Below are 22,539 nucleotides of genomic sequence, written 5' to 3'. Positions count from 1 at the left end.
TAATGCATAATGCTAGATGCACTATATAAATTGTGACTGGATCTAATAATAGCAGTATCTATTTCCATTTGTCTCTGAAGAGATACAACAAGTCCTGCACTTTGTGTAAACAACAGTATCAACCACCATCATCAAAATGTTGATCACTGGGTACCATTGTTGACAGTAAACCTTCAGCTTTCTTAAAATTGGGGTTTGTATACTTATCACATTCACAAATCTGTTGGGTTATCTAAGATTTTAGTACCTGAGATCTCTCCGTTGGCCAGATCAATTCCTTCATCCCTCTTGCCTTCTGACTCAGAATCTGCATCAAGCTGCTTCAGTTGCATAATGCAGTTAGTCAAAACCTAAAGTAGCAGCAAAAAACCCAAACCTTAAACCAAAGGACCACAACAGATGAAGAGGTTCAGACATATAATTATAGAACATAGGAGAAAGTTGTTCTTAAAGCAAGCTTACCTCAATTTCATTATCTTTATAGGCAAGTGCTTCTTCAATGTCTTTTTGTGACTTCTGATATAACTTTATCTGTTCGCTGAACTCAGCATGCCTCTCACTCCAGCCTTCTGCTTCTTGAAACAGCTATAAAAAGAAGTTCAATATGCTCAGTATTACTAGTATGACTTATTACATCAAAATAATCACAGCTTTGGGGTTCTAAAAAAAAAAAAAGCGTTCTAGTATATAGATGGATAATATGCCTAAAAGTTTATGCCTTAATAAGTTCGCCAGTCTTTAAGAACAAAACATAACTTACCACCCTTTATTTAACCTCCCCCCCACAAAAAAAAGAGCATGTGTTTGCTGGCTCACAGCATTTCAGAGTGGAGGTAGAGGGGAGGAAGAGTAATAAACTCTAGCAATCTATGTGTGCACAAGGGCTTAAAATAAAAATCATGGCTTTAAAATGATATATAAAACAATGCTTTGTAATAGTGGGGTGAATGCAAGGCACAATATTAGTGTTTTCCCCAAGGAAATAACATTTCTAAAGCTACCTTGGGGCAACCCCTGGTGTTTGAAACAATATCACTAGGGCACAATCCCAAACATTAAGAAGTTAGTAGTGTGCCAAAAATGTTAATGATTCTACTGGATCCTGGTAGAAATGATAGAGGATTGTGGGAGAAACAGGACTACTTTCATTTTGAAGCCGAAAAGTTGTTATGCAGATTTGGATTGGTGGGCTATCTATCACATTCCCCCAGACAGCAGACCTAACCTGCACTCTAATACGACTCTAAGGCAATGGTTAATTTATGAACTCTACGTTAATTAATAAGCACAACACACTCACTTGCTCCTTACTCTTCTTGAGTCTTACATTCTCTTCTTGCATACGACGTAGCTCAGATTTCACTTTTTCTTCACTTAATTTAGTTTCATTGAGAGCTATCTGTACCTAAAAAAAATCAATAATTTCAAGTTTAAGATGCAAATCACGTAAAATTGCCAGATCGTACCAAAATGTAGAACATGTTAGCTTGTATCCAAAAGCATCCTCCCCCACTTGAGTGACATTGACACTACTGGTAGAGTGAATTCCCTCCCTGCCAGGCCCAATCTACTCTGAAGAGTCCCCCAACTCTCTGGAGCAGATTTGGGAGATGTGCGGGGGGGGGGGGGGGGGGAGGGGGAAAGGAAACTCTTGTTGTGCAAACAGAAATCCACTCGCATAACACTGGATTTAGCCTACAAAGGTTTAATCTGCTGGAACCTTGATTTTAGATCTTGCTTTTAACACTCAGACCTAAAGACCAGGTTATACTCAATATCCAGATGCTTTACCTCTGAAAGCTCCACAGAATGTAATGTGATGGCTTCTTGGAGTTTTTCTAGAGACTTCTGTGCTTCTATCATCTGTGCAAATAGGAAAAAAAGTTATCATTTATGTTGGCTTCAAAAGTTGAAAGTTAAATTGAGTTACTTTAACATCTTATCTGCTGTTACATGTGTTCATAAAACTACTGGATAGTTAAGTTGACCCTCAGGCTAATAGTAAGCCAATGATTTTCTATAATTTGTCACGAAATCAAATCCAATCATAGGTCCAAAAAGTGGTTTATTTCAGAAACAGATTCCTTGGCCCCTAAAGAAAAAGAGGATCTTACCAGTGATGCCTAAAAATTTACTATTGCCAGAACAACAATTAATAGCCCAGTAGCTACAGAAGGAGCTGGGAAACCTCTGGTTCATCTTCCTTAAGCAGCAGACTGATAAATGGCCTTAGGCAAGCAATCCACTGCTCTCTTAGCCTCACTACCAGTCTCCACAATGTGGGGATAATACTGGTTTACTATACACCCCTATTGTACAGACTGAAATAAGCCCTGTGAAGCACTCTTAATACTGAAATGCACTATATAAATTTCAGTATTATTACTATTCTTTAGCAAATGCATCCTGGCAGAGAATCATTGCAATTAATACATTGCAAAGAAAGAGAAAGAAGCATCTAGAGACTTGATTGCTATGCTACCTCCTGCAGCAAGCATTGCAAGAGCTTGCTACAATCCAAAACCAAAGTAAAATTAGCGTAACCACAATATTAATGTAATAATTTCCTATGAACTATATCTCCCAACCAAGAGCTCAAAAATGCCATACAACTTCTGAGGAGCAGAACCAAGAGTCATAGCAGCTGAGTATTTTTTTTCATTCCAGGGAGAGGAAAGACTAACCAAACTCCAATAAACAAACATCCAATGGCAAAATAGGAGGAATTGCTTACTTCTTCCTGTTTCTTCAAGTTGTGGTCTCTCTCCATTTCTAGCATGGTGTTTAAGTTTTTTACTCTATCATCTAGAAGATGATTTGTTTCTTTAAGCCCCCTGACTGTGTCCTGTAACAGAAACCATAAAAAGTTTTTTTTGTTTGGATATCTTAACAACATAAAAAGAAGATTCTTGTTTCATACCATGGTTGCAGGACAACTCCAGGCACTCTTGAATGAAACGGATTATCTAGATCCATTTCAATCGGGTTTCAGGCCTGGTTTTGGAACGGAAACTGCTTTGGTTGCCCTGTTGGATGACCTCTGTTGGGAGAGAGACAGGGGGAGTGCGACCGTGTTGGTTCTCCTGGAACCCTCAGCAGCCTTCGATACCATCAACCATGGTATCCTTCTGGATAGGTTGTCTGAGCTGGGAGTTGGAGGCACTGCGTTGCAGTGGTTCCGCTCCTACTTGGATGGCCGATTCCAGAAGGTGGTGCTGGGGGATTATTGCTCTGTGCCGTGGCTCCTAAGCCATGGGGTTCCACAGGGCTCTATCCTATCCCCTATGCTGTTTAACATATACATGAAGCCACTGGGGGAGGTTATCCGGAGATGTGGACTGAGGTGTCATCAATATGCGGATGATACCCAGCTCTACCTTTCCTTTTCATCAAACCCAGGTGAAGCAGTGGCTGTTCTGAACCAGTGCCTGGGCACGGTAATGGACTGGATGTGGGCTAATAAACTGAAACTTAATCCAGACAAGACGGAGGTACTGTTAGCGGGTGGTTCATCTGTCCGGCGAGGTGATGTTTGCCCTGTCCTGGACGGGGTTGCACTCCCCCTGAAGGATCGGGTCCATAGTTTGGGGGTGCTCTTGGATCCAGAACTGTCACTTGAGGCACAGGTGAACTCAGTGGCAAAGAGCACCTTTTATCAGCTTAGGCTGATATACCAGCTGCGCCCTTATCTGGACAGAGATAGCCTAGCTACAGTTATCCATGCTCTGATAACCTCTCGTTTGGATTACTGCAATGCGTTATACATGGGGCTGCCTTTGAAAACGGTCCGGAAACTTCAACTGGTACAAAACAGGGCAGCACGTTTACTAACAGGGACTGGCTGACGCGACCACATTACGCCAGTCCTTCTCCAGCTTCATTGGCTGCCAGTCCAGGTCCGGGCCCGATTCAAAGTGTTGGTATTAACATTTAAAGCCCTAAACGGCTTGGGGACAGGTTATCTGAAGGAACACCTCCTCCCATATGTACCTGCCCGGACCCTAAGGTCATCCTCAGGGGTCCTTCTCCGCGAGCCCCTGCCAAAGGAAGTGAGGCAGGTGGCTACCAGGAGGAGGGCCTTCTCTGCTGTGGCACCCCAGCTGTGGAATGAGCTCCCTAAGGAGGTTCGCTTGGCACCTACATTATATGCTTTTAGATGCCAGGTGAAGACCTTTTTATTTTCCCAGTATTTTTAAATAAATACCTTAAGCCCTGCAGTTTCATCTGAAAGATTTGTGTTTTGCTTCTGGGCTTCTTTCACAGATTCCTTTGCTTCCTTTATCTAGTTACAGAGGGAAAACAAACATATGAAATAAAAACAATAATGGCTACTAACATCATAATTTCATTTTCAATGTTACAAATCACAATTATCTCCCCCACTAAACCATTAATGAAAAGCAGATAGACCACACACACACATTTTAGGTAACACTGATATTAAATATTTTATCACTGAATAAGACACAGATATGTAGACAGCACAATACCTTCTGATCATACTCTGACATCTTTTCTAAGATTTCTGTCTTTTCTTTTAGAAGAGTCTTAATTTTTTCAACAAGCTGTTTTTCCGTCACTAGAAAAAAGGACACGTGTAGAGTATTTTCCTATAGAACTGGCCCACTTTGTTCAGCCTTATGCATCATATGTACTTCAACAACTATGAGTTCATGAATGCCAGCATGACACCCCAGCACTGATATCCACCACTGAGACTAGTAAGCATAGACATCAAGTTATACTATAAATATCTCATTGAACTTAGGCTCAATACCACTGAATTGAGGTTGTCAACTCTAATGTGTATGTTGTATTGACAAAGTGGGCAGGTCAAAGGTCTCGCTTCCCACCCCGGAGCCCTTCATTTAAAGTGAGACGTATAAGCCACATTGGGGGCTTTTGCTGAATGAAGAGCGTTGGGGGGGGATCCTTCAAATAAGTAAAAAAAAAATGCTTTATGCTGATAGACAAAGCACACTATTGGTCTTCTTTGGGAGGCAAGAGGAAGGTTCTCCTCATACTGAAGGCTACCATGCCAAAATTCCAATAAGGTGGTGAAGACATGACACATTCAGGACTTGCCTTGGAAAAAGTGAAGCAGGCAGCACATTTGTGGCTATTAGAAATAGACAGGATTCAAAAGCCTGCATGCATGCCAAGGCTTTTCAGGCTTCTCCTTCCCACTGCAGGCCCTCAACAGGGTCTATTGAACATTGAGGAATCCCTCCAAGTGCCATCTATCTAGCACTCCACAAAGGTGTGCAGAGAAAAGGGACATTCCCTATGCATAAAGGAAAAACCTGAGGTATACTCACAGGGTCTTTGGTTCCCAACTCTGTTCTTTCCCCTTATACACATAAAGTTCAAAGTGTCCAGATAATCAAAGTGCCAAAGTGGCTCTTATACAGGTGATAGTATTGAAATAACATATTGTATTAAGTGCTCAAAATTATATTAAACAGAATTTACATCCCTACTAAAACTACTCACAGTATAAAGATAATGACAAAAATAGCATACCTTGATACATTCTACTTTTTACCTACAGGATGGAAAAAGGAAAAGGCAGTATTATGAGGAAGGTTATACCATTTTATTAATGCTATCCAACAATGAAAAGTAAATGCCTATAACAACTTCACTGGCTTCACTTTACAGAAATTTCAACACATATACTACTTCCAGTGTAAGTGTCAAATGACATTACACAAGCCAGCTTAAAGCAAATTCTAATAAAAGCTTCAAGGTCAATGTCCGATTTCAAAATCAGGCCAAAGGTTTGTTTACTCAACTACTATGTGGGTACAATCTAGTCAAGTACATTTTATTTCAAAACCAAAATAAAATATTGACATATAAAGTAAATAAGATCAAAATGTATCATTAGCATAACATCTTTTTCCTATCATTTATCCTGAATTTACCGAAATTAAGTAGATGACCACAATTTTGCTCTACCAGTTTTGAATATTTGTCCATTAAATCATTATTGTAATTTCAGTCTTAGTGCCTTCAACAACAGGTTGCAAGAGTGTTTATCACATCAGTAGATTCCAACAGCAGTTTTCTACATTAATTTATTTTGGGCTGTATTCTACACTGCATGCAAGCCAACAGGACCCACCATTAGTGCAACGGGGAGCTAGCGGTTCTTAAACCACCCAGAAACAAGTGCAAAATCTTGTTTCTGCTACGGGGCAGGTCAACAGAGCCCACAGAAAGGAGATCTGCTCATTTGTTCTGGTTAGAAAACAAGAGTTTCCAGTTATTTCAGGGCTTGTTTCAGGTAATGCGAAGTCCCCATTGCGCTAGTGGAGTGTCCTGCTGGCACAATGAAATGAGCGGAAGTGGAGTAACATTATTGGATACCGCCCTTTACAAGTTAATGGAGTGATAATCTGTGTTACGCTCTTGTGTCACAGCAAATTGTGGGTTAATTAATTAACCCATGATTTGCTGCAGCACAAACACATAACACAAATTTGGGTCTAAGTCTGATGCATGTAGTGCAATATTGTCTACATTGACTTGCAGTAACTCTCCAAGGTTTTAGACTGAAGAAACTTTTCCTGTCCTATCTGGAGATGCCAAGGACTGAACCTGGGATTGAACCTTTTTCATGCAAAGCAGTTACTCTACAGAGCTATGACCTACCCTAATTTGAGAAGGGTTGGCAAACAGAACGGACAGAATGTGACGTTCAGTCTTATTCTAAGAAACTTTCCTTTCCTTATAAAAATATTTCCAAGCTCTTTTAAAGGAAATAAATATTTTTATGGAATGACCTGATTAAATTGGCTGTGTTTGTTTTATCTTTGTATTACATCCATTATATTAAAATGTTTCAGGGCTTGCTATGAGTTACTGATGTGGTTCCATACACCCCAGTATTACCTTTCTCCCTTCTTGGAAAAAACGGTTTCTATTAAATTTAAGCTACAAAGTAGGTTTAAGTCATAACAGAGATAATAAACTTATCAAACAAATTATGATGAGGATGAGGATTATAGCAACTTCTCCCCTTGTTCTGGACATATATACTGTTGTCCAAATTATCAAAAGTGGGAGATGTTAAACAAAGTTAAATATTTCCAATAACCTTTTACAGCAGTATCCTATACTTGATTTAATACTTCAGCACAAGAACCAACAACTAATGTGACATCTTTCAGACAAATGGAACAATATCCAGAAAGCCTTGCTTTCTTTTAAAACAACCATTTTTTCCAAGTGTAGAAAAATGAAAATTATGTGTGTTTTTAGCCTTAAAGATAACAAGATTTGACACCAATTGATCTGCCAAGATTTTATCATCATTTAACTGTGAAAGTTTACTTACAGATAAGCAGGTTCTCCAAAGGAAAATAGCAAGTGTAGCAATTCCCACAAGGACAGTGATGATTATGGGCTCCCAAGGAACTCCATGGAAATCGGGGCCAGGCTGCATGTCTTCAGGTAGCGTTGAAACCAGCTAGGACAAAGGTTGAAAGAAACTTTTTAATTTTTTAAAATGGCAATGGTGTACACATTTAAAAAGTGTGGCCAACTTCTTTTGAAGTTTAAGCAGAAGAAAGTCTATCAAGTTCAGCAAGGCTACTCCTAAGTGTGCATCCTATGTCTGGCAGATCTCTTCACAGTAACCACAAATCCAGATCTTAACATGAACACAAAGACCAGAACAGGACAAGTGGAATGTAGATTCCAACAGGTATCAGCAGAACGGTTCTTTCATCAAAGAAAAGCCAACTGGAGCTGAAACAAGAGTTACGGGTATGAATTCAAGTAATTTTCTCTTGATCTGAAGTTGCATGCAGAAACTCTTCATTTTAAAAAAAATCATTTCTAATGAGAGATAGTTAGTTTGTCTGTTTTTTTAAAAAAACAACTCTCAAAGTTATAATTCAGCAAATTAAACCTTGGATTTTAATCCGCAATAATTTTAAGCCTTTTTTTTTTAAGTATTCCACAACTAGAATTCTGAAATAAAACAAAAACATCACTGAAACTCAAAAAGTCAAGTCTGGGTTCTGAAATGTATCTACATGTTTTGGTTTGTGCAAAATTTATCTCTATAATCAATGCACTAACCAGGCCGCTAATCTGGCACTAACTTTAAATACTTACTAGTCATGAGTATGTAGCAATTCTATCAGATGAAAGCATCTTTATTTCATCATACTTGACATGACCAAGGATTAGTTTTATCCCCTCCACACACACACAAAAGAGAGAAATCTAAGAAGAAATCTGTTGCCTTGGCATCACTCTTTTGCTCCACAAAGGATGCTCATGAAAGGTACCTCATAAAAACAATTAATCATCTATAGAAATTATCTCAAGTACTTTGAATAAAAGAATGTCAAATACAACTACCTCTAAACAAATTTGCAATTGAATAAATGTGGCTAACTTTGTGGCAGTGAACTTTATCTCTAATCTATACCCCAAAAACACAGATCAAACTAAATTTAAGTATTTTCTCCTGAACTCTGCGTCCTAATATTTTATAAAGAAAAGGACACAATTTAAAAGTATGCACTAATATTATAATTGTTTGATCCCTGGCAGTTTATTACAACATAACCTTACAACATCTCCTTATACACATGGTTACACAAGCTTTCAGTTTTTGTTTACCATAAGTCAAAACGCAATTAAACCAGGTACTTATTCCACAACATAGATTTTCCCCCTACTTCCTACACCAACGATGATAGTAATACCCAAATTGTATGACAACTAAGCACGTTGCTTCTAGTTTGTTTCCTAGAAGCTTTTTTTAAAAAAAAAAAATTGTCACCTAAACAAGTTATTTCCTCTGGAGCCTTTAATTCACACAAGTTCTTTCAAGGCATAATTTGTTTGGGGTGGGTGGGTTTGAAGGCACCAAAAACATTAGCCCTCGATCAAGCTGAATGTTTGATAAAATCTTGCTTTAAGGCAAAAGCGCTCCACTTTTACTACGGGGGCGGCGGCACAAAATCCTTTCCAAATCTTCCGCGGCCGACTGGGTAAAACCCATTTCCCTCCCCACTACCCCGCTGTCACCTCAACCAGCCTCGCAATTTCTCCTCACAACGGCTGTTACCTTCTCTCTCACCCCTCCCCAAGTCGCCACCTCCCGCCCCTTTTGCCCGCACGAAGCCGTGCAAATGCGGTCAGGCGCCCTGAGGGAAGGCGGACCTGCAGCTGCTTACGGTGGCGATGAATTGCCGCGCCCCCAACTCCACCGGGTTTCATCCTCCCCGCTCGCCCTCTCCTCACCTGCAGAAGGCGGCCCGTGAGGAAAGCGTAGACCCGAGACAGCGGCCCCCAAAACAGCGCCGCGGCGGCGCCGCCGGGAGGGCTGGACGGAGTGACAGGCTCCATAGTGGCAGTGGGGGGGACGGGTCGCCTCTCGCTCTCTGAAGGGAAGCGAGGAAAAGGAGGAGGCGGCGGCGAAGGCGAACTTTGCCTCTTTCTTCTTGCCCGTTGTTGTTGTTGGTGCGGCTGCTGCCTGCCCTCCCCCGCCCGTGTTCCCGCAGGGACACGTCAACTCGCGCTGACCCCTCCGTGACCCTCCGACGTCATCGGCCCGTGCCGGCAACTCGGGAGGGACGGTTGGAGCTCCCGGAAGAGAAGTGGCAAGTGCCGGGTCCCCACCGGAAGCCGGGTGCGGGTATAAAAGGCCGCCGGACACCGATTTAAGCCGGCACGTTAAGGCCAGCCGTAGGAGTCACAGAACTTGGTTCTATTTCTTTCTTTCTGCCTTCCCCTCCCCTAGTTTGCTTTTGTTTTTAGTGTTCTGTTTATAAATAAAATTGACAAGTGGAATAGCTTTTATATAGCCATGGAATAATACATTCTACGGACTTCTAAGGAAGGCTAAAATCTTAAACATGCTTATTAGCAAGCGCCATTGAAATCAATTGAACTTGCTTTTGAGTAAACATGATATGGAACGTAGTTGGGCACACAATTTAGACTGTAATCCTATGTACCCTCAAGTGAAGTGAATTCCAGAAAACCACTTCTAAACAGTGTTAAAACTCATGACAACAGAATCAGGCAGCTTCAGACCTTTTGATTTTTAAATTAAGCGTATAATTGGACTTTATCACCTGCACGAATTAAATACACAGCTTAAATAGGTGAAGTACTTACGATCTCTGTGAACGGCCGCATATTTTCCTTAGCTAATAGGACTGCATCCAAGGAAGCAATATGGGAAGTAGAAGTATCTGCTTCTGGTGGATTATTACTTTCTTCCATTGCATTATCCTTACCAATAATTAGACCTTGAGTTAAAAAAAAAAAAAACCTTATAAATTATTTTGACCAAACTGTTTTTTATTTTTTATAAAAATGTATTTTCAGAGTGGTAACAATATTAGTCGTTTGCACTCAGAATTAAGTACTGTGGCATAAGCTTTCATGAACAAGACTCCAATTTATTAGATGCATGAAGTGTTATACCCTGTTGGCAGCTCTGTGGGTGTATTGTTTTTATATATATATATATTCATAAATATATATATATATATATATATATATATATATATATTCATAAATATATATACACACACAAACAGATGTAGTGGAAGAAATGTGTCAATGGGATCACAATTCAGAAACTATTTTTTTATATTTCAAACATTTGGTTTCATCACTTACAAATTTTTCCTTCTACAGCTGTGTGTGTGTACACACACACACACACACACACACACACACCCCTGAAGATGTCAAGACATGCATCCAATGAATACTTTTGCCATAATAAATTTGCTAGCCTTTAAAATGCCACAGAACACTTCATTGTTTTTGCTACAAAAGACTAACAGAGTATCCCTCTGGAATCATTGTAAATCATAGGAAGGTCTTGAAGACTTACCTGTTTTCTCTGGCCATTCCCTGAGAATGTTTCATTGGACTGTTCTGGATTTTTACACACAATTGTGTTTTAGTTTTTAGTATTTTCAGGGATATGTTTTATTGATGATTGTTGATTCCATGTCTTTGAAACCATTGTCTGCCTTCTGAATGTCTGACTTTTAGGAAATGGAGCAAAAATCACCTTAGATTGACTTACACTGGCATATAGGGGGTGGATTTCTACAACATATGCCCCCTATTCAATGTGCTTTATGCATATATGGGACTTCTATGCATGCATGTTGCCCTCTCACTTAAATGGAGAAGACAGGTGTCTGCACACAAAGTGATCTGTGCCTCAAGCAATCACTTCCACAGAAATTAGTACTTCAGGCCTTTTGGGTGGGAGAACTCCACATATTCATCAGAGGCATCTCAGTCATAGCAAATTGCTTGACTGGGGTGTTGTCTTGAATTTCAGTAATTTTATTTGTAAAGAGTTATAGACATTTATTAAGAACCCTTTGGGCAGTGGATGAGTTTTTAAGAAACTAGGCAGGAATGCTATCATTAACAGAGTATTTTGAATATAATCTACCTAATTTTAAAACTATAGCAGGTATGAGTTACTAAAAACCCCCAAAAGTCTTGTTCAAAGAAACAAACAACAAAGCTACCAAGGAAGTTACCTGCCATAAAGTCTCTCTCAGTTCCTGAATCAACTGATCCGAGGGCTGTATCCACATTTGGCATTCTTTGGTCATTTTCAAGGATATCCTTGATCACTGTTTCATCCAAAATTCCAGTCTCTGCCAAAATAATCCCATCTTCTTTTGGCTGATCCAGCTGAAGAATTTCTTCTTTTTTTGACATCTGCTCTACATTGTGTAAAACCTTTTGATCTCTGGTCACAGCTGGGCTTTCTACAACATGTGTGTCATGTTCACTTTGTTTTGCATTAGCTACAGTGAATAGAAGAGTATGTATTTTGGTTAAGTTACAATTGCCAGCACCATGTCTACTTCTTGAATTAAACTATGCATACTCAGATGCATTTTTCTTTGTTTGGAAATACTTTAGCTTTATTTCAGTAGTTCTGAATTAGGCATTTTATGGTATACAAATATTGGTAATACGAAATATCACATTTCCTGCAACAAAGCTTATTTATTCCTTTATCCTGCTTGTCTTCCATAATGGAAAAAGTGGCATATGTAGGGCTTCCAGATGGTCTTCTGACCAGCCCCCTGACCTGCTTAGCTTCAGCAAGTTTGCTGCATCATGTATTTTCAAGTCTCAGGCTTTTCACAGATTTTAGTCAAGACATTAAAGGCACAATCCTATGCATATTTTATTTATATCCTGCCTTTTTTCCTCCAAGGAATTCAAAGCAGCTCTGCATTTTATACTTACAAAAACCCTGAGGTAAGGTAAGCTGTAAGTTGGTGACTGACCCAAGTCACCCAATGAGCTTCATAACCCAGTGCGGACTAGAACCCAGATCTCCCAAGTCCTGCTCCAACACTCTAACCAGTACACAACACTGGCTCTCTGTTTAGTCCTACAACTCCCAGCATTCTGCCCTAAGTAGCTTACATGTTTTTGGTTGGTGGTGGGTGGATTGTTTCATGAATAGAAACATTGCAACATTTTCATCAGGTATGAATTGGCAATGAAAACTTATTTATTTATTTATTTATTTATTTAGAATATTTATATACTGCTCCCCATTGAAAAATTTCGGAGCGGTGTACAAGGTAAAATGAAAATAAAAACAGAATAAAACAGTTAAAACAAAAAATTTTAAAAAGCAAAAAAACAGAAATCCAAGGCTGCATGTTAAAGAAAGGCTGCTTGGAATAAAGATGTTTTCAGGAGGCGCCGAAAGGAGTACAAGGTTGGAGCCTGCCTGACCTCCAGAGGCAGGGAATTCCACAGGAGGGGAGCCACCACGCTGAAGGCTCTTCCCCTGGTGGATTCCAATCGGAGGATGGATCTAGGTGGAACCACCAGGAGCAGGTCCTCGGATGACCTCAGTGACCGGGCAGGTTGGTAAGGGAGAAGGCGCTCTCTCAGGTATCCTGGTCCCAAGTTGTTTAGGGCTTTGTACACAAGAACAAGAACCTTAAACCTGGCCCGGTAGCGAATAGGCAGCCAGTGCAGCTCCCTCAGCAGAGGAGTTACATGCTGGAAAGGGGCAGCTCCAGACAACAGCCGAGCTGCAGCATTCTGCACTAGCTCCAGCTTCCGGAGCAGCTTCAAGGGCAGCCCCACATAGAGCACGTTGCAGTAATCCAATCTTGAGGTTACCAATGCCTGTACCACCGGGTCAAGCTATCCCTGTCCAGGAGAGGCCGTAGTTGGCAAACCAACCGAAGATGGTAAAAGGCACTCCGAGCCGTGGTGGCTACTTGAGCCTCCAACGACAGAAATGGGTCTAAGAGTACCCCCAAACTACGAACCTGTTCTTTCAGAGGCAGTGCAACCCCATCCAGAACAGGCAATGAGCCTGTCTCCCGGACTTGGGAACCACACACCCACAGGGCATCCGTCTTGCCAGGATTCAGTCTCAGTTTATTGGCCCTCATCCAGCCCATTACTGAGTCTAGGCACTGGTCCAGGACTTGCACAGCCTCACCTGATTCAGTTGTCACAGGGAGATAGAGCTGCGTGTCATCAGCGTATTGATGGCATTTAGCTCCAAATCCCCTAAAGACCACTCCCAACAGCTTCATATAGATGTTAAATAACATTGGGGACAAGATGGTGCCCTGCGGCACTCCATAGCTCAATTGCCAAGAGGCCGAGGACCGGTCACCCAATGCTACTCTCTGAAAACGACCCCGTAGGTAGGAACGGAACCACTGTAAAACAGTGCCTCCGATGCCCATCCCACGGAGTCGATCCAGGAGGATACCATGGTCGATGGTATCAAAAGCCGCCAAGACATCGAGCAGGATTAACAGGGTTGCATTCCCCCGTCCCTCTCTCGATAAAGGTCATCCATCAGGGCGACCAAGGCTGATTCAGTCCTGTAACCAGATTGAAACCCAGACTGGAATGGATCTAGATAATCAGTATCCTCCAAGAGTGCCTGCAGTTGCTCTGCCACAACCCTCTTGTTAGAAAAAGAATTGAACCTTTGCCTAACACTCTCAAGTACCTTCCCTAAAAAAGGAGTGTTAGCAACTGGGCGGTAGTTGCCTAATACCGTCGGGTCCAGGGTGGGCTTCTTCAGCAGTGGTCGCACTACTGCCTCCTTTAGGACAGCAAGGACCACCCCTTCCCGGAGAGAAGCATTTATCACCCCCTGGACCCACCCAGTCAGACCCCCTCGGCTTGCTTTTATAAGCCAGGAGGGACAGGGATTGAGAGAGCAAGTGGTCGGTCGCATTGATGGTGCTATATAAATAAATAATAATAATTGTTCTCATCATCAGGCCGCAATAACTGGAACTGATCCCACAAAATTGGGCAGATGGTGGCATCGGACACCTCAACTGGAGCTGCACTAAAAACAACGTCAAGCTCGCTGCGGAGAGAAGCGATCTTGTCCTCAAAGTGTGATGCAAAAAGGTCACAGTGGGTCCTTGACGGAGCCAGGGCCCCATTTGCTGGGGATGATGTTAGCAGCCCCTGGACCACCCGGAAGAGCTCCGCTGGACGGCTACTCGAGGACGCAATGGAGGCAGCAAAATAAGCCTTCTTTGCTGCCCGCACTGCCACGCAATAGGCACGATTATGCGCTCTACAGCGTGCTCGGTCATCTTCGCTTTGAGTCTTGCGCCGTTTGCGCTCCAGCCGACGTCCAGCCTGTTTCATTGACCGCAACTCCTTAGTATACCAAGAAGCAGAGCGGGCTCTACAGGACTGGAGAGGGCACTCAGGTGCGATCAAGTCGATGGCCCTCCGCATCTCACCATTCCACAGTGAGGCTAGGGCCTCGGCTGGATCACCAGCTCTCTCCACTGGAAAATCCCCAAGAGCATTCAGAAATCCATTGGATTCCATCAGTCTCCTGGGGCAGACCATCCGAATGGGTCCCTCACCCTTGCAGGAGGGTAGTAACGCCGTGAGTTCAAATCTCACCAAGAAATGGTCTGACCATGACAATGGGGTTACTTGGACCCCCCCCCCCCAATCTTCAGACTACCGATCTCACAGCTTGGAGCAAAAACCAAATCAAGGGTATGCCCTGCTTTATGTGTTGGGCCAATGACAAACTGAGACAGCCCCATGGTTGTCATGGAGGCCATAAAGTCCCGAGCCGGAGCCCCAGAGACAGCCTCAGCATGAAAGTTGAAGTCGCCCAGAACCACCATCCTGGGTTCCTCCAACACCACACTCGAGACTGCCTCCACCAGCTCAGTCAGGGAGGATGCCAGGCAGCAGGGTGGGCGGCATACCAGCAGCATCCCCAATCTGTCTCTCTGGCCCAACACCAGGTGCAAACCTTCAAGGCCTGCTCCAAGATGGAGTGGTTTCCTGGTGAGAGAGATGGAAGATCTATGAATCACGGCAACTCCCCCACCCCGTCCCTCCAATCTATGTTGGTGCTGCACTGAGTACCCAGATGGGCAGAGCTGAGTCAGATCAACCCCACCCAGCTCGCTCACCCAAGTCTCAGTAATGCACGCCAGGTCAGCCCTCTCATCCAGGATTAAATCATGAATAAGAGAGGTCTTATTGCGGACTGACCTGGCATTAAAGAGTAGCACCACAAGGAAGAAGGGCTCAGTGGATGAGTTACCAGGTACATGAGAACTCTAGAGGAGGAGAGTAGAAGGGGAACAGTGTGAAGACACCTGAAACCCATTCTACGCTGATGTTGCAACCCCTTCCTCCTGCCATATCTCCTTCTGCCCCAAATCACTGGAATAGTGGCTCCCCCTCCATGTGTCCCTGCATCACGGCTTTCCAAAAACATCTTTACCTACACCACCTATGCACTCACTCACCATTCAAACCCACACTCAGTCATGCAAACAACACAGTCACATTTCTCACTTGTGGTAACCAGCCACTGGTCACAGATGGACATCAGGCTACTACCAACTAAGCGATAAAGTGCTTTCCCCCCAACACACAATCTCCCTCCCTTAGTAACTGCTAATCCTACTACTACCTGATGTGTGGCCACACTCCTCCCCCTGGCTCTCACACAGGGGAGCCTCCTGCTTCAAGTACCACAGCCTCTCACTCTGGGCAGATGAAGCAGCTATAATTGGTGAAGCCCCCAACCTCTGCCTCAGGGTGGGGAGGACACAAGAAGTAATTATATCATTTCCCACGAGATCCCTGCTCTCACTCAGGGAAACTCTTCTCACACAACGAGGTAATGGTTAAAAGAAGCAGCGAGTTGACAGCCCAGGGAAGAGAGAGAAATAGAGAATCACCCTCACTCTCATGGCATCCCGAAGGGGCAAACCAAAACTTGATGAAAATGATTATAAGCCAGAAGGCTACAGCTACTGACGCAGCATATTTCAGTGGGCTTTGAAGTCTGGTCAAATTTCCCATGCTCCTTTTGTCATCTCAATAACATAGAGCACAAATTATGATTCTCACATCGGAGATTGTCCAATAAATGTAAGGTAAAATATTTGCTTGCTGTTTCAAGTTGTAAGAAATCATGATAACCCACAATTTGACGATACAATTCTCATTCTAATTTTGTATATAGCAAGTTACATACAGTGGGATCAATCCAGACTTAACTATGCTTAGAGTGGACCCACTGAAATCAATGGGACAGCTAAGTCATAACTAACTTCTAAACGTAACTAAGCATGGATCCAACCCAATAGCCCAGTTCACACATAACCACAGCTCATTGGTTGTCAGGGCTGCGCAAAAGCATCCTGCCTGGCAACTGCTCACCATTTCCACTTTGTTTCTGGTTTACAGCAACTCAGGAATGCTTCCAAAACAACAAACCATGGGTCAAAACTCTGGGTTGTTTCTCCTTCAACAACTTGGAGTGTCAGGTTCAGATGTCTTAGCAAACAACCCAGAAATGGAGCATTTCTGGGTTGTTTTGTAAATCAGAAACAAAGCAGAAGCAGCAAGCAGTTGAAAGGCAGCTCGCTCGCTCCTCCACGACCCAACAACCCATGGGTTGTTATCTGTGAACCAGGACAATATGTCAATAACTGGAATGCTATGCCTAAGAGCATATGCTCTATAAATTTTGTAAATCGCCCAGAGAGCTTCAGCTATTGGGGGTATAGAAATGCAATAAATAAATAATAAGTAAATATAAAGTTTTTACTGTTAGTGCCAACTAAGTAGATGTCAATTTGTATGGCAAAACGTGTTTCCAGCCTCTAGGCCACTATCCTAAAAACAGAATGTCTCAAGAACACAGAAGTTGGTAATTAGTATTTAGCCTTAGACTTCCTGGGGGAAAATGAGGTGTTCTCAAACTTGGCGCTAACAAGCTTCTTGAAGTGTTAACAAAAACATGAGAGATTCAGACATACTTCTTACTGAGGTTGTAAGCTGTGTGTATGGACTGTACCATTTAAGACTGCAGAAGGTGACTCGTATGACTGAATGCAAATAACTCCCTCCACATGGGAAACTATGGCCATGGCTAGACCAGGCCTATATCCCGGATCATCCTTGTACATCCAAATGACACACAGGGGATACCGGGAGCAGGCAGGGATGACCCCTCCATTTGCCTGGGATAATTCTTAGGATAAGGATTGTCCTCCTAAAGATAATCCTAAGGCCTATGTCAGACAGAAGGACTTCTAGCCAACCTAATTTCCAATATGCCAGTCTCCTATGCGGAAAGTGATTTTTTTTTAATGGAAAAGTATTTCATCATGTGTGAGCCACAGTAGAACTGGTCAGATACAAGTTTATCATGTCAGTAAGAACTAAGATTTAATAAATTGGTTTAACTGAGCACACTTGCATTTACCTCAAGTCAGGGAGCAAGAAGGAAATGAGTGCAGGGAGAGAGAAAGCTGGAATAGCACAGTGATTAAGAGAATGCCAGGAAGCCAGAATTTATCTAGAAAAGTTGTAACCCCGAAGATACTTGTTTGGATAGTCTATTGTAAATTGATGGAATTTACTTCCTAGTAAATATTTTTAGAATGGGGGTGAAAATCATAACCATCTTCCTTGAAATCAACATATTTTTAAATCGAGGTATTTGCACTGAGGCCTCTCCAGCATAAGCCATGCTCAATTCAATTCTGTTTAGAAAGTCATGATTTATTAGGGTGAATTTTAGTGAATTTCTTAGATGTTACTGTTCAGGTAATTATTTCATTTTGATTTGTAGTGTATCAGCTTGCTTAAAATGTTTCCTCAGCAATTATCCTAGTGAAGGGCTAGAGTAGGTGTGGACAGATTGTGGCCCTCCAGATGGTTTGGCCTGCAGGTCCCATGATCCCCCACCATTGGCTACACTGACTAAGGCTGATAAGAGTTGTAGACTAAAACATTTCTGGGGCCACAAGCTGCCCATCTCTGGGTTAGAGAAACATTTGAAATACTTTCCCAAGTCAGCATCAAGTTTGTGTGAGCCTAAATCACTAGGATATTCAGCACTTTTTAAGCCCTGTCATCAACTCAATAAATAGCACAATTCTATGCATGTCTACTCATTTTGTTCATGGAGTTTACTCCAAGATAAGAGTGAATATTTGCAGTTTTAAAGTCTTACCTGTGCTGGTTTCACTGGAGTCCATCTCAGGTTCTGGAAGGGATGCAAGTGGAGCACTCTCACTAACTGGAGAGTATTTTTGCCTTAATGAATACATTAGTTCCTGAATATCATCCATTAAGGCAGCTTCTTCATCAAACAAGTCCATTTCCTTGATCACTTCTTCTTTATTTTCTACCTCCCTTGAATCTAAAACTTTGTTCAGAACATCTAGAATATTGGACTCTGAAGATTCAAGGATCTGGTCCAAAGCCCTTTCAGTGTCTTTCTGGTTATTATGGTTCTGAGCAAGCAACAGCTCCATCTCCATATCATGAAACAAAGATTCTATCCTGAAAACCTGTTGTTTCCCAAGATACTTTTGTAAACGTGCAATACGTTTTTCATCAAGGAATTCTTTCATTATAATGAGCTGCCTCACAGGCAAACTATATTCTGGCTCTACAGCTTCATTTGTGTTTTCTGATACACTTCTAGGATCATGGGAATTCTGGTGTTTATCTTCTGTCTGCTCTGTTGACATTTGTAGCTCTTTATGACCTTTTTGGGTAAAATCTTTAGGGAGATGCTCCTTTGTTTGATTAAAGTCATCCCTGTCTTCTAACTCAGAAATATTTAAATTACTTAACATTTTATCAGGTATATCTTTTATTTGACTTTTTTCCTCAAGCAGAGGATTTTCCACTTCATGAAATATTGTTGGATCACCTCCTTCGTGCTTTTCCTCTTCACCTTCCTTCAGTTGAGAATCCTCTTTCATCTGCAAACCTCCATGTTCCTCATTCAAATCTCCCATGCCATCTTCTTCCTTAGCCTGCTCAAGTGTTGTTATTGCTTCTTCTCCTGTTTCATCAACAGGATTAGCAGCACTTGAAATAGCATCATTTGGCATTTGCAGCCAAGGGTTTGCACTTTCAACATCTAATGTGAAACTTTGTTCATCTGAAAGTTTCTCTTTAGACAATTTTGCACTCATAGCATTTTCATCTTGTAGTAACTCTTCTGTTTCTTCTAGGAAACCTTCGGCTTCTAGCTCCACAGACTGGAGTTCTTCTGTGGGTGATTTCTCTCCACCTGTAACTTTGTCTAAGTGTTCCGTTTCATTGTTAACAATGTTTTGCTGAGTCAGATTTTTATGTTGTGTAGCACTCCTGGATTTTTCTAGAACAGACTTTTTCCTTTGTGTTTTCTTGCTACTTGTAAGATCTTCCTCCTCCTCTTCTTTTTCTTCTAAATCCTGGATTATAGTATCTTGTTGAGACCGTTCAATAGGCATTTGAGTATCTTTCTTGGTGGGAATGTTTTCCATAGCAGAGTCATTTGACTGCTTCTTATTACTGAGTATCTTTCTTAGTTCAAAATCTTCTCCATCTTGCTTTGTTTCATATTTTGTTTTCTCTTCCAAGAGATCAGCATCATCGAAATCACTTTGAGATTCATTGGTCAGTTCCTCTAGCAAGTCTGGTACAATGTCCATTGGCTGTTTATCCTCTCCATCTTTGTCTATTTTTTCCCATAATGATGTGTGTTTTGTATCATTTTCTAAGGCATTCTCCATATATTTCTCTTCTCTTTTCTTATCTTTTATTATTTTGTGAAAAGGAAGGCCTTCTGGGACATCTTTGCTGTCACCTTGGGGTGGCTTTAAAGTTTCTTCCTTTGTTTCCATGGGTGCTTTGGGTTGCTGGCCATCTCCATAATTAGAAAATGCACCAACATTGTGCAGTTGTTCATCTGAAGTCAATTCCTCCTCAGTTTTTTCATGTTCTTCCTCATAGTCCTGCATTCTATATTTTTTCCCTTTGGGGTCCCCAATATCTAAGTTATGTATCTTCTTTGTAAGAATCACGTGCTCTGATGAAATTGGATCATCTTCTGATGAAGACTCTGAATAAGTTAACACATCTTTTGCACTTTCCTTCTTGCTAATTAGGGCCATATCATTGTCATCTTCTTCTTCTCCTTTTTCTTCTTCTTCTTCTTCTTCTTCTTCTTCGTCCTCCTCCTCTTCTAAATCAATCTTGTCCCTTTCAGTTTCATCAACTGTTCGTTCACCTCCACTGACAATTGCAAAAAACTTATCCCCTAAATGTGTTAGTAATCCAGAGTCATCCTTTTTCTCATGAATGAATTTGGCAGCAGTCTCCCCAGTATCATCATCATCATCATCACTTGTTTCTGATTGAAATACACCATCGGATGATATATTTTCAGCTTCTGGGTCTTCTGAAGATTTTATTTCTTGTTCTGTAAAGGACAGCAAAGGGATTTCTACTGATGGCTCCTTCGGTTCTTCTAGTTTCTCTGTATCATAAGAGTCAATGTCCAGATCTTCCCTGAAATCACCATCAAGCGATGTAACAAGGCTAGTTGTCTCATCATCAGACACAATGGCATCTGCAGTTGAGCCAAATTTTGTTTTCAAGTCCTCAGATACCTCCTGGGGTAGAAGTGTGTAAGCCCCATCATCACTGCCTCCATAATCTGATTGTTTGGCTTCACCCTGAGATACGCTAGTGTTTTTGGCACTTTCATGTTTTGGCACTTTTAATGTTTCCTGCAATATTTCTTCTGAAGGCTGATGTGAACTTTGGTCTCCCTGAAGATTATCTGTATCGCTACTTACAGCAAGGTTCTCACTCTTGGACTCAAAGGCTCCTTCTACATTCTTATTCTTTTCAAAACTAAAAACATCTTTTTCACCCGTTTTGTCATGGTCCTCATTTTCTTCTTCTGACTCTACTTCAAACCCCTCTGCCTCCAGATCAATGGACTCTGTAGGACCATCCCCTTCCATCTCATCTTCCTTTTCAGTACTCAGCTCAGCTGCAGCATCGTTAGTCACCATATCCTCAGATATTTTTAAAAGCTCATCTGCATTATAATTGTCAAAATCATCTTTGCCTTCATCAGAGCAAACAAAATCTGTTTCCTGAAAAACAAACAAATTTCAGTTGCTTAAGGAAGTTTCCCCCACCCAAATGTTACCATCCTTACTTAAGTTTTTTGTTTTAACTTAGCTAAAATTTAGATCAATTGTGTCTAATGAAATCTGCAAGTGAGTCATCTGAGTAAAAGCAACAATAAGAACCACTTTAGAATTTCGACAAAATTTACACTGTAATTTTGTGCTTGCTTACCTTGGAATAAAGCCCATTAAACACAGTAGGTCTTAGGTAAGTATGCATAGAATGAGGTTTCACTGAACATAAACGTTGCTAGATTGGATCATATCACGACTTAAATACCATCAATCACTAGTAGTTAGCAAGGAAGAGTCTAGAGCTGCACTCTTAAACTTAGGAAGCTGCCTGAGGCCAGATTAGACAATGACTGGGTTCACTGAGTTGTTCTTGAAACATGGGTTATGTTGTCTGAACTCACCTGTGCTAACAAATTATGGTTTGTTAACCACAAACAACCCATTGTTTGTTGTTGGGTTGTGAACTGTGGATTGTTTATAGTCAACAAACAATGGTTTGTTATTGTAGCTGGGTTCAGACAATACAATCACCCACATTTGAACAATAACTCATGGTTCAACAACCCATATTCAGTCCTTGAGTGTGGGTTATCATGTTATGTGAACCCAGCCTCTGTGTCCATGCAGCTCTGGACTTGTGCTCAAACTGGCTGGAATTCTTCAAGGTCTTGCCTTGAGCAGAGGCCTTTCACATCACCTGCTACCTGATTATTATTTTTAACTAGAGATGCCAAGAAATAAATTAGGCCCTCCTGCATACAAACCATGTGCTCTACATTGAACTATGGTCCCTCCACTTACCAAGAAGTAAGCTCCATTGACCACAGTGGGGCTTACTTCTGGGTGAATACAGATAGGATTGCACTCTAAGCAGGCAAAGGCACAATCTTACAGAGGTGTGATACATAAAGTTCTATATTGTGGCCCAACAGGTGCTCAATAACCCCCATCTTTATAAGTTCTGGGGCGTTACTAGACGAGGCTGTAGCGCGCGTTACTTTCCGCAGTCGCGTCG

The 22,539-nt window shown here is 41.7% G+C and overlaps 1 protein-coding gene across 3 annotated transcripts in view; it reads right to left on the bottom strand.

Annotated features, from left to right (window-relative positions):
• MIA3 (MIA SH3 domain ER export factor 3) overlaps positions 1-22,539 on the bottom strand; it is a 47,080-nt gene that overhangs the window by 9,804 nt on the left and 14,737 nt on the right. For all 3 annotated transcript variants that reach the window (XM_063124098.1, XM_063124099.1, XM_063124101.1), the window contains exons 4-15: positions 18,542-21,473; positions 11,547-11,819; positions 10,147-10,280; positions 7,343-7,474; positions 5,524-5,545; positions 4,491-4,579; positions 4,205-4,282; positions 2,735-2,845; positions 1,792-1,863; positions 1,301-1,405; positions 463-585; positions 248-350 (exon numbers count right to left, since the gene is read on the bottom strand). In XM_063124098.1, the coding sequence (XP_062980168.1) occupies positions 248-350; positions 463-585; positions 1,301-1,405; positions 1,792-1,863; positions 2,735-2,845; positions 4,205-4,282; positions 4,491-4,579; positions 5,524-5,545; positions 7,343-7,474; positions 10,147-10,280; positions 11,547-11,819; positions 18,542-21,473 (4,174 nt within the window). The remainder of the gene's footprint in view (positions 1-247; positions 351-462; positions 586-1,300; positions 1,406-1,791; positions 1,864-2,734; positions 2,846-4,204; positions 4,283-4,490; positions 4,580-5,523; positions 5,546-7,342; positions 7,475-10,146; positions 10,281-11,546; positions 11,820-18,541; positions 21,474-22,539) is intronic.

Source organism: Elgaria multicarinata, chromosome 4, assembly GCF_023053635.1.
Source record: "Elgaria multicarinata webbii isolate HBS135686 ecotype San Diego chromosome 4, rElgMul1.1.pri, whole genome shotgun sequence".
Classification (NCBI taxonomy): domain Eukaryota; kingdom Metazoa; phylum Chordata; class Lepidosauria; order Squamata; family Anguidae; genus Elgaria; species Elgaria multicarinata.
This window is presented reverse-complemented; position numbering and strand designations above follow the sequence as displayed.